Here is a 12,606-nt window from a genome sequence, read left to right as displayed (position 1 = left end):
ATGGGTTGTCAATGTGGATTGTTCATCATTTGTGTGAGTCACATCCAATTAACAAATGCTGCCTTTCACCCAAATTAAACCTGATATTCTTGAAAGCGCCATGCATCCTGGAGACTTTATTTATCTTCCCGCTGTCTCATTGCTAGGCTGAGGTTTTTTTCCATCCCCTTCTTTAAAAACACACTGCCACCCCCTGGAAATGCAATGAATTGGAGGCGCTCCAATCCAGAGCAGGAAAAAATCAAAGTGATGGAGGATTTGTTTAAGAAGGAACTGTGCAGATGCTGGAAAATCGAAGGTGGACAAAAGTGCTGGAGAAACTCAGCGGGTGCAGCAGCATCTATGGAGCAAAGTAAATAGACAACGTTTCCTATTTCCTTCGCTCCATCGATGCTGCTGGGGTGGAAGATTGCAACCTGCACGTGGTCCGCCCTGTTTCGACGAATGCAATCAACTCGACGTGCACAAACGGAAGATCAAATAGAACAAGTTGTCCAACAACTTTAGGCTGTGCACGCCACACAACAGAAGAAGAAGAAGATAGATGATGCTGCACCCGCTGAGTTTATACAGCACTCTTGTCTACCAAAGTGATGGAGGAATTCAGATAGTCAGTGGGTGGGAGAGTGGGAGAGGGGGAGAGGGAGAGAGGGAGAGAGGGAGAGAGGGAGAGAGGGAGAGTGGGAGAGAGGGAGAGAGGGAGAGGGGGGAGAGGGAGAGGGAGAGAGGGAGAGTGGGAGAGAGGGGGAGAGGGAGAGAGGGAGAGGGGGAGAGAGAGAGGGAGAGAGGGAGAGAGGGGGAGAGAGGGAGAGAGGGAGAGAGGGAGAGGGAGAGAGACAGAGAGGGAGAGAGAGAGGGAGGAGGGGGGGAGGGGGAGAGGGGGGGGGGAGAGAGAGAGGGGACAGGGGGAGAGGAGAGGGAGAGAGGGAGAGAGGGAGAGAGGGGGAGAGAGGGAGGGAGGAGGGAGAGAGGAGAGAGAGAGAGGGAGAGAGGGAGAGAGGGAGAGAGGGAGAGAGGGAGAGAGGGAGAGAGGGGGAGAGAGGGAGAGAGGGAGAGAGGGAGAGAGTGAGAGAGAGTGAGGAAAGAGAGGAGAGGGAGAGGGAGGGAGGAGAGAGAGGGAGAGTGGGAGAGTGGGAGAGATGGAGAGAGAGATGGAGAGGGGGAGAGGGAGAGGGGGAGAGAGGGAGAGAAGAGAGAGGGGGTGAGAGGGAGAGGAGAGAGAGATGAGAAAGATATACAAAGAACTGATGCTGGAATCGTGCATAGATGAGGGAGAGTATTAAATTGCCACATGCACTGACAACAGAACAATGACATTCTTACTTGCAGCAGCATTTCAGATCTGTACATGCAATACACACAGATATATCATTAAAAAAATCGATAAATTAATAAGGACAATATTAGTGCAAAGAATCCCGTCATCCTTAGTGCAGCCTGATGGTCGTTGGGAAGAAGCTATTCTTGAACCTGGGGGTCATGGTTACCTTCTCCCAACCACCACTGGGAGCCTGAAGACCGTGACCTCCAGGTTCAGGAACAGCTTCTCCCCCACAACCATCAGGCTCCTGAACACTGCACAATACTATCTGCAATCCTACACCAGACTTCAGTTTTGCACAACTATAGTCTGGATTCTAAGTATCACTGATTATTAATTTATTGTACTATAGTATATTTATTGTGTGTTATTACTTGCACAGGTCTGTCAACCTGCGGTAAAGAACAGTTGCATTATTCCATTGCTGACACTCAAACGCTCTTTCACACAAGTTAAGACGTTTTACGAGTAGAATCAGGCCATTCAGCCCATTGATTCTACTCCGCCATTCAACCATGGCTGATCTCTGCCTCCTAATCCCATTTTCCTGCCTTCTCCCCATAACCCTGGACACCCATTCTAATCAAGAAGACCGTGGTACCATTCTCCCATGGTATATATTATTTCTTCCCCTCAATTCTGTTTGCTCTGCCTATTGCACTTAGTATAGTTTGACTTCACTTTGTTCATGTATTCGTGAGCATGAATTTATCTATAATATGATTGGATAGTGTGCAACAGAAAGCTTTTCACTGTACCTCGGTACACGTTAATCTATACAATAATAAATCTACACCTAAACCTAAACCTTGAACCCAATCCTGACCAGCCACCCTCCTCCTGATGAAATTGACCTGAAATACCATCTCTGTTTCTCCCTCCTATTTGCTGCCTGTCCAGCTGAGCATCTCCAGCATTTTATTGCAGATCCCCAACACCTGCGGCATTTTTCTTTTTGCCATTTTCCTCCTTGTACTACCCTCTGTAAAGGGCGCCAAATAGAAATGAGTTGTTATTAAGATTGAACCCAGTTCGTGGAGTCTTCTGCTGATGTGACATGATATTGTGGTGCCATAAAAATCCACTTGCTTAATGAAGCGTATACTTTAATTAAAGAATGTCGTGTGGACATCAGGAAGAGCAGGATCTTTGAAACATGCTCATTTGCTGTTCACATTCCTACAAATGATTGAGGCTTATACTCATCCTCCATGTGTAGCTGGCAATTGTAAAAAAATTGGTAAAAATGTTCCAAACTGAACTAATTCAAGGAGTAACTGCTTTGCTGGGCTTTACCTTGCACTAAATGTTATTTCCTCATCATGTATCTATACACTGTCATTTGTAACCAGGCCAAAACCCTGTCTTTCTGCTGGCTGGATAGCACGCAACAAAATCTTTTCACTGTACCTCAGTACACATGACAATAAACTACACTGAACTGAACTGAGCTGACTTCATTTGTTAGTCTATTTAGTTTTAGCTTAGAGCATACAGCGTGGAAACAGGCCCTTCGGCCCACTGAGTCCAAGTCGACCTTCGATCACCCGTATACTAGCTCTATCCTACACACTAGGGACAGTTTTACTCAGCCAATTAATCTACAAACCTGCATGTCTTTGAGGTGTGGGAAGAAACTAGAGCACCCGGAGAAAACCCACACGGTCACAGGGAGAACATACAAACAGCCAGCCCCCATAGTCTGTATCAAACCCGTGTCTCTGGCGCTGTAAGGCAGCAACTCTACCGCATCAATGTGTTGCCCGACATGTTTGAACATTGAAATAAGGTCACCTTCACACTCCGTCACTCAAATGGAAAAAGTCCCAAGAGAAGGCCATGGTGGCGCAGCAGTAAAGTTACTGCCTTACTGCGCTTGCAACGCCGGAGACCCAGGTTCGATCCCGACTACGGGTGTTGTCTGTACGGAGTGTGTACGTTCTACCTGTGACCGCGTGGGGTTTTTTCCCAGATCTTCGGTTTCCTCCCACACTCCAAATACGTACAGGTATGAAGGTTAATTGGCTTGGTGTATGTGTAAGTTGTCTCTAGTGTGTGTGTAGGATAGTATTAGTGTGCGGCGATCGTTGGTCGGTGGACCGAAGGGCCTGATCTGCTCTGTATCTCTAAACTAAACGAATAAAACTAAAGTAAAGGGACTTGGAAAAAGTCTGAAGGGCAGTGTGTAACCGGTATAGCCACTGCCTCACAGAACCAGAGACCCGGGTTCACTCCTGGCCTCGGGTGTTGTCTGTGTGGAGTTTGCACAACTGGGTGGGTTCCCTGCGGGTGCCCTGGATTCCTCCCACATCCCAAAGACATGCCGGTTTGTAGGTTAGCTGGCCTCTGGAATTCACCCCTAGCGTGTGGAGAGTGGATGAGAAAGTGGGATAGCAGAGAACTACAACGAATGGGTGATCGGTACCAAGGTCTAAGCGGAAGCTCAGAGGGGATAGAGCCTTTTCTGTTGCTGCCCCGGCACTCTGGAACACCTTGCCGCTGCAGATCAGACAGGCCTCTTCACTGTCCATCTTTAAATCCTCCCTAAAAACTCACTTTTATTCACTGGCTTTCGACACTGGCTGAGACATTGTTCCTGTTTTAGTGCTTTTAATGTCTTTTAATTTTTACTGTTTTTATAGTCCTGTCGTCTTAATGGTTTTAGTAGTTTGTAATAACTTTTTGTTGACTTCCCATGTACAGCACTTTGTGGTAACTGATGTTGTCTAAAAGCGCTTTATAAATAAAGTTATTATTATTATTATTATTATCGGTGGTCGACGTGGACTCGGCAGTTTCCATGCTGTATCTTAAAACTAAACCTGAAAGGCGAGCATGGGGAAACCGACCTTTTTTGGACTCATCTGGTGCAAGGCAAGAACTTTACAGGAACGATCAACCGATCTATCTAGTCGGAAGACTCACCCATTTTCTGCCGCGCTGACAATGTACGGCTGCTTCTCACTCGCTTTGCCAAGGGAAGTGATGGATGTTGTGTGGCCAAACAACAGGACACGAGGCTGAATCTGAGGAAACAAATCACTGCACTCATACATGCATGGGCAACAAAGTTGGCCGGTCTACTTTGTCTTCCAATGACCCTCACCGCAGTGTTATGGCCACAGCAGTCCCGACACCACACAATATTATTGTGAAAGCAAAAAAAAAGAGTTAGATTGTTTTGAAACAAAATAAGATCTCACATGACAACTACAAGATTGTCATCGTAGCAAAGAATTTAAAAAGCCATGTGTAAGAAAGAACTGTCGATGCTGGTTTCGATCGAAGGTAGACACAAAATGCTGGAGTAACTCAGCGGGCCAGGCAGCATCTCTGGAGGGAAGGGCTTCAGCCTGAAGAAGGGTCTCGACCCAGAAACATCACCCATTCCTTCTCTCCAGAGATGCTGCCTGTCCCGTTGTGTTACTTAAAAAAGCCAAGTGTATTACAGGATGACGTGAAAAGATATTGCTCAAAATTATATCTGTTCATGACAATTCTTGATAATTCATTTATAATGTTACAATTCAATTCACCCATCTTATTTAATCACTTCAAAGAACTAGAAGGCAAAGACAAAGGACATTTATTGTCACATACACCATTTCTGGTGTAGTGAAATTTGAGTTGCCATTTGCCAAAAAGCTTTAGAATGAAGATTTTTATTTTCCTATTGTAACATGGCTCCGTCAGCACAATGCACCTACTAATATTAGGCATGGGTAATGGAACTGCTTGGTGCCTGTCCAGCTGAGCATCTTATCTGCTTGGACAAGATCCATAACACCTCCATTCTCCGTATCTCCTGATTTTTTTGATCAGCTGAGAAGATTGTTGGCTGCAAACTCCCCCCCCCCCCCCCCCCCCCCCACCCCCCCACCCCCCCCCCCCCCCCCCCCCCCCCCCCCCCCCCCCCCCCCCCCCCCCCCCCCCCCCCCCCCACCATTGACAAACTGTACACTGCAAGGGCCAGGAAGCGAGCAGGTAAGATCATCTCTGACCCCTCTCACTCTGGCCACAAACTCTTTGAATCACTTCCCTCTAGAAGGCAACTCCGGACTGTCAAACCCGCCACAGCCAGACATCAGCCGGCCTGTTCTTGTGCTGTTCTTTGTTCTACGTGAAATCAGACATTTATAATAGCTTGACCATTCGCAACACAGAAGCAAATGAGATAATCATTTCCTGAGACGTTTTCAAGCAAAGTACTAACCCTGAAATCAGGCGACAGATTCCAGAGGCATATCTGACCTTCCCGACTTCCTGTCACGATGGTCCGCTGGTCGTCAGTCAGCATTAGGGCACAGATGGAATGAGATGGTGCTTTCCTGCCCCACACTGCAATGGACTGCACAATGCTCTTCATGGTCACTACACACCTGGACATCAGAGAAATAGAGTCTCAGACACATACAGCAGAGAAACAGGCCCATCGGCCCAGCCCGCCCATGCCAAAAAAGATGCCCCATCTAAGCTAGGCCCAATTGCCCACGTATGTCCCACTTTCCTCTAAATCGTGCTTATTTATGTACCTGGTCACATTTTCTTTTAAATGTTACTATTGACCTTTTTTTCACCCAGTTTAATTCCACCAGGGAGGTCTTACCTTCCACTACCTGCAACCTCCGGCAACCACCTTCAACTTGCATCGCAACCAGCTTCGACTAAAAAATTAGCGGTTTTTAAAACGGCAACCTATTTTTAGTCGAGGCCGGATTTGAATTTTTTGAAATAATCGCCGGAACATAGAAGAAGCCTCGACTTTCGACCATTAGGGAGACTGACAAAAACCTCCGGGAACCTCACGGAAACCTTGGGTGGGGCGCAAGGTCTCCAGAGGTTTCCGTTCAGGTTTCCTAAGTGGGACAAGGGGCTTTACAGCGCCAGAGACCTGGATTCAATCCTGACTATGGGTGCTGTCTGTACACAGTTTGTGCGTTCTCCGTGTGACCTGTGTGAGGTTTCTCCAGGATCTTTGGTTTCCTCCAACACTCCAAAGACTTGCGGGTTTCTAGGTTAATTGTCTTGGTAAAATTGTAAATTGACCCAGGTGTGTGTAGGATAGCATTAGGTGTGCAGGGATCACTGGTCGGCACAGACTCGGTGGGCCAAAGGGCCTGTTTCCGTGCTGTATCTCTAAACTAAACTAAACACAAGGTAACCATAAAATTGCAAAAATTGAAGTCTGTATGTAATCCAAGACACAGTCCAACGTTGATCCTAGTCGCTGAGGTTAGTGTTGTGTTGTTAATACATTTCGTTGTCTCTGCACTGTACACTGACAATGACAATTAAAATTGAATCTGAATCTGAATCTGAATCAGTGTTCAAGAGTTTGATAGTTGCTGGGCAGAAGCTGCTCTTGAACCTGGAGGTCACGGTTTTCAGGCTCCTGGGTTGTCCCGTTCTTACCTGTCAATCGATGATGTTGTCATAGTGAACAACTGGTTAGGGCCTTTTGAGATTTTATGAATTCACCTAAAATTGCGTTATAACCTAAATGTGATTTCATCTGCCTGCGAAATGCTGATCAGCAGACAGGGACCTTGTTAAAGGCTTGTTAACCTCATGGATACTGGCAATGTGCTGACAGAGCCATTTCATTGCAGATGCTTGCTCCTCTATTCTGACAGCTTTTGAACCAATATTCAATCTCCGCCAGACCTACCTGTAACTGGACAATTCTACCTGAAATCCCTTGTCAAACGTGCAGGGTGAGGTGGGGCGGCATGGTGGAGCAGCGGTAGAGTTGCTGCCTTACCGCGCCAGAGATCCTGTCTACGGGTAATGTCTGCACGTAGTTTGCACGATCTCCCCGTGACCGCGTGGGTTTTCTCCGGGATCTCCGGTATCCGCCCACATCACAAAGACGTACAGGTTATTGATTAATTGGCTTCTGTATAATTCTAAACTGTCCCTAATGTGTAGGATAGTGCTAGTGCACGGGGTAACGGCTAGTTGGCACGGACTCTGTGGGCCACAGTTACCTGTTTCCCCACTATATCTCAAAAGCCTAATGTAAAGACTAAATGTTCTATATAGTACATAGTTTCTAGGAGCGGAATAAGGTCATTCGGCCCATCAAGTCTACGCCATTCATGGCTGATCTATCTTTCCCTCCTAACCCCATTCTCCGGCCTTTGCCCCATAACCTGTGACACACTTAAGGGCCTGTCCCACGAACATGCGACTCCATGCGGCAAGCGCGACCCAACGTGGTCGCTTGAGTCGTACGGCCTCGCGGAGCTGGTCCCACTTCGATCGCCGGAGCCGTATGGAGTTGTGCGGAGCTGGTCCCGACATCGCGCGGGGCTCCGAAAAACTGACTGTGTTCAAAAATTCTGCGCGGCAACGGCCTGCCGGCCCGCAGCCGCCTCGACGCCGTACATCACGCGTGAACTTCCCGCGGACTTCGCTCGAACTTTATGTCACTCACTCGACCTCCGCACAGCCCCCGCTTCTGGTTTGGTCGCGCTTGCCGCATGCAGTCGCATGCTGGTGGGACAGGCCCTTCAGGTCGCATGCTCGTGGAACAGGCCCTTTGCTAATCAAAACTCTATCAATCTACACCTTAAAAGTCCATTGACGGCCTACACAGCCGACGAAGGCAATAAATTCCACAGATTTACCACCCTCTGACTATAGACATTCCTTCTCATTTCCTTCCTGAAGGTACGTCCTTTTATTTTGAGAATAAATGTTTACTGGGAGGAATGCAAAGTTGCAAAATTCCATTGCTCACAAATTTCACGACACTGCATGGTCAATATATTGAAAAATGATTTCCTCTGCTCACGATACCTTCACTGAGTGGGTCCAAGGTGTAGACTGCTTTCTGATTTGAAAGGCTAGCATGCATACAAAAGCTTCTTGCTCAACCCTGGTACACAAACCAATCACAAACCTAAACTTGAACTTAAACCAGGAAAAATATCATGAACTTTGCACACAGAACACTCAGCCCTGGATCACTCAACGTGATCAAGAGTCAAGAATGTTTAGTTGTCACGCTTACCGACAAGAGAACAATTACAATTTTTCGTGTTTCCTTGGAAAATATGGTCGGTTTTCCTAAAGATTCTTCATGCTAAATGTTTGGATTTACAGGCCAAAATATTTTCCATCACCACAACAGCAAAATTAATCGAGCGTTAGTTAAACTATTATGCACTTTAGAAAATGTACCTTCGATATTTAATGAAAGGCAGCAGCACTTGTCCACTGCGTGAATAGCGCAGACAAGTCACACCTGACCCCAGGGAGTTGCAGCTTTGTGTGAAATATTGTCCGTGTTACTGCAGGACAAAACTGCATTCACAGCATTAAAAGCACATCTGTGACAAACTGCACGGGAGCACCCGCACTGTAAATTACTCTCCTGATCACACAAATAGTTATTGCCTTGAACAATATATTGTACAAAGGTACTAAGTTGCGAGGCGATAAATGTTGCAAGCCGTGCACTTCAGCGTAATCACTCATTGAGATTCAACTGTGTAGGAAGGAACTGCAGATGCTGGTTTAGCTTAGCTTAGTTTAGATACAGCGTGGAAACAGGCCCCTTCAATCCACACCGACCAACGATCGCTGCACATTGACACCAGGACAATTTACATTTATACCAGGCCATTTAACCTACAAACCTGTACGTCTTTGGAATGTGGGAGGAAACCGAAGATCTTTGGGAAAACCCAAACAGGTCACGGGGAGAACGTATAAACTCTGTACAGACAGCAGCCGTAGACAGGATCGAACTCGGGTTTCTTGCGCTATAAGACAGCAACTCTACCGTTGCGCCACCTAGCCACCTTCGTTTACACTGAAGGTTGACACAAATTGCTGGAGTAACTCAATGGGACAGGCAGCACCTCCGGAGAGAAGGAATGGGTGACTTTTCGGGTTGAGACCTTTTTTCAGACTGAGTCTCTAATATCTAAACTCATACTCTACATAATGTCATTTTACACTTCCAAATCTGCACACTTTCTGGCCAAACTTCCATTCAGGTTTGCTCTTCAGTTCAGCTATGTTTGAAGGTTAGTCATTAGCTATAAAAAAGAAACTAACAAGAAATAAAGTGCCCATTACTGAAGAGCTGATAGATTATTTTGATAAGTTAAGGAGTTTTGATATTTTTTGTACTCCCATAAAAAAAAATCTTGCTGCCTGAACACTGCTGAAACAGAAAGTCATAGCTAACGTTATAAATCATTGGCGCCTGCCCATTCCGTTAGTCTTTGTGTGTTAAAACTCAACACCCAAAGCCAAGCCAGCTATTGTATTTGAGGCTCCTTCCCCCGCACGCATGCTGTTTTATTCTGCACTTCATAAAATTTGAACAAGAATTATTTTGAAGAAAGATAGGCCTTTTCTTTAGCCAACATGTGATGCGGAAGTTTCTCACTCCCTTTGCAAGATACTGTTTCATCCAACAAGTTGAAAGTTTTTGGACTCAGAAAAGTTCAATTTATCCAGTATTTCTAATCTTCAATCAGACAAGTTCAAGGCTATTATTTCTGTCAAATGGGGTGGGAGATTGCAACGTTCACCCTGTTTCGGCTAATGCAATCAACCTGACGATCACCAACAGAAGATCAAATAGAACAAGTTGACCTACAACTTTAGGGTGTGCACGCCATACACAAGAAGATTTATGGCAAATGATAAATTAATATGCAATTCTGTGGGTCAATTCGAGTCATAAAATTATATAGCACAAGAGCAAACCCCTCAGCTCACTAAATCCATCCAAATCTTTACAGATCAATAGTCCCATTTGCCTGTATTAGGATCACATCCCCGTTGAAAATCCTGTTGAAATGCTTTAGATTGTAGTTTTAGAGATACGGGGTGGATACAGGCCCTTCAGCCCATCGAGTCCACACCGACCAGCGATCACATGTACACTAGTTCAACTGGGGAAAGTGGGACCCTCCTGGTTTCTATTGGGACAATTTACCGATGCCAATTAACCTACAAACCTGCACGTCTTTGGAGTGTGGGAGGAAACCGGAGCACCCGGAGAAAGCCCACGTGTTCACGGGGAGAACGTGCAAACTCCGCACAGATAGCACCCATAGTCGGGATTGAACCCAGGTGAGGCAGCAACTCTATTTGTGCGCCACTGTGCCACCCTTATAGCGGTGGTGGCGAAAATGGTGTAAGTAGTGCAAAATAATAGTAAGATGCAGTAATGTGCCTGTGATAATTTGAAAGGTCATGCTACAAAATGGATCGCTGAAGAGATTTAGTGCTCAGCTTAAGTCGTAACCAACCAACATTTATTTCTTGCAACCCGGAGAAGTCATGATCACAATGAACACAGCTAGCAGCTTATTACGTTACAACAGCTAATAAAGTTGAATGCTTGGTAACCAAACTTCAGTATTATGCTTTTGGCTTAGGGTGTGACACTGAGCTTTGCACAGTGAAATATGTTCTTTTTTTCCCTGAGTTTTACTTGAACGATGAGGATATTCACTTAAAACGTTAATAATAATTGATATTTTGCAAAAGGCATATCTCGGTGTAATCTAAATCAAACATTTACTGTAAAATAGCCATAAAACGCTGGAGTAACTCATCGAGTCAGGCAGCATCTCTGAAGAATAGGAATCCGTGACGTTTCGAGTCGAGACCCTTCTTCAGTCTCTCTGTCAGAGGAAGGGTCTCAACCCATAGTGTCACCTATTCCTTTTCTCCAGAGATGCTGCCTGACTCGCTGAGTTACTCCAGTTTTCTGTGTCTGTTTTCAGTTTAAACCAGCACCAATTTGTGCTAAATTGTATGTATGCACTGAGTACGAGCAGCTTTCAGTTTCACTGTACATGCATAGTGACAATAAATGGCATATCATATCATCTGCAGTTCCTCTCCACACATATCAGGTCGGCATCTTGGTTGGCAACTTGGGCCAAAGGCAGTGATACCGTTCATTATAATTCAGACTTCACAGGGCTTCAGATTTCTCTGCTGCACTAATCACCAGTGATTACAATGTCATATTAATAATAGCACATTTATATTGGCCGAAACATGATAGAGCCTGCCTTGTATTCCCACAACGACGTTTGCAAAAATAATTCGACAATAGACAATATGTGCAGGAGTAAGCCATTCGGCCCCTCGAGCCAGCACCGCCATTCAATGTGATCATCCCCAATCAGTACCCCGTTCCTGCCTTCTAATTTTGCATTTAATATTATTTCTAATACCCTTGGAGTAATAGTAGGCAGGCCCTGCATACACCCGGGAGGCTCCGAGTCATACAATATGTGTTCAATATTTCACAAAGGAACATGCCAAGAATTGAGTCCCTCAGAAAAAGGGAGGATCGTCACCATGGTGACCACTAGTTCTGCACCAGCAAATGCAGGAAGCAGACATTTTGTTGTGCAAAACGTATGAAATATCATCAACTTCCCACTTTGCAAGCCTCCTTTTTCTCTAATACTAGTTTACTCTCGCTTGTTAGTTTAGTTTAGAGATATAGTGTGGAAACTGGACCTTCGGCCCACCGAGTCCACACCAACCAGCGACCCCCGTACACCAGCACTATCCTAGACAATGGGGACAACTTACACAATTTACAGAAGCTACAAGAATTAAGCTACAAGCCTGTACGTCTTTGGAGTGTGGGAGGAAACCGGAGCACCTGGAGAAAACCCATGTGGTCACAAAGAGGCCACAAAGGTGTGAGCTATTGGGAGAGGTTGAGTAGGCTGGGTCTCTTGACTATAATGCAGGGCCCAACCCCTCAGTTGCACAGGGCCCTAGAATGCATTCCTTCCCCATGATACCTTTGCATTGGTTGCACCAAGCTTCAGCGCGGCCCTACGCATGGCTAGCTACCTGCAACGTCACCAGAAGAAAGGTTCTACTTATGGACACCTCCTACTGGAAGGCCGTCGAGTTTATGAACCGGTAAGTACTGGATTCAGGAAAAGTTTGATCCTCGTCAGCGCCATGGTGATAATGGCGCAGCGGTAGAGCTACTGCCTTACAGCGCCGGAGACCCAGGTTTGATCCTGACTACGGGTGCCAACTGTACGGAGTTTCATACATTCTTCCCCGTGGCCTGCGTGGGCTTTCTCCGAGAACTTTGGATTCCTCCCACACTCCAAAGGCGTACAGGTTTGTAGATGAATTGGCTTGGTAAAAACGTCAATTGTCCCTAGTGTGTGTATGATAGTGTTCGTGTCTGGGGATTGCTGGTTGGTGTGGACTCGGTGGGCCTGGTTCCATCCTGTATCTCTAAAACTAGAAAAATAACTAGTGTTGGTTTT

General features: G+C 46.0%; 1 protein-coding gene across 8 annotated transcripts in view; it reads right to left on the bottom strand.

Annotated features, from left to right (window-relative positions):
- LOC129712570 (WD repeat-containing protein 72-like) overlaps nt 1–12,606 on the bottom strand; it is a 140,476-nt gene that overhangs the window by 115,797 nt on the left and 12,073 nt on the right. For all 8 annotated transcript variants that reach the window (XM_055661079.1, XM_055661080.1, XM_055661081.1 and 5 more), the window contains exons 2-3: nt 5,535–5,700; nt 4,247–4,347 (exon numbers count right to left, since the gene is read on the bottom strand). In XM_055661079.1, coding sequence (XP_055517054.1) covers nt 4,247–4,347; nt 5,535–5,687 — 254 coding nt within the window. In that variant the 5' untranslated portion in view covers nt 5,688–5,700. The remainder of the gene's footprint in view (nt 1–4,246; nt 4,348–5,534; nt 5,701–12,606) is intronic.

Source organism: Leucoraja erinacea, chromosome 33, assembly GCF_028641065.1.
Source record: "Leucoraja erinacea ecotype New England chromosome 33, Leri_hhj_1, whole genome shotgun sequence".
Classification (NCBI taxonomy): domain Eukaryota; kingdom Metazoa; phylum Chordata; class Chondrichthyes; order Rajiformes; family Rajidae; genus Leucoraja; species Leucoraja erinaceus.
Note: the sequence above shows the minus strand (reverse complement) of the source record. Positions and strands in the feature narration are given on the sequence as shown.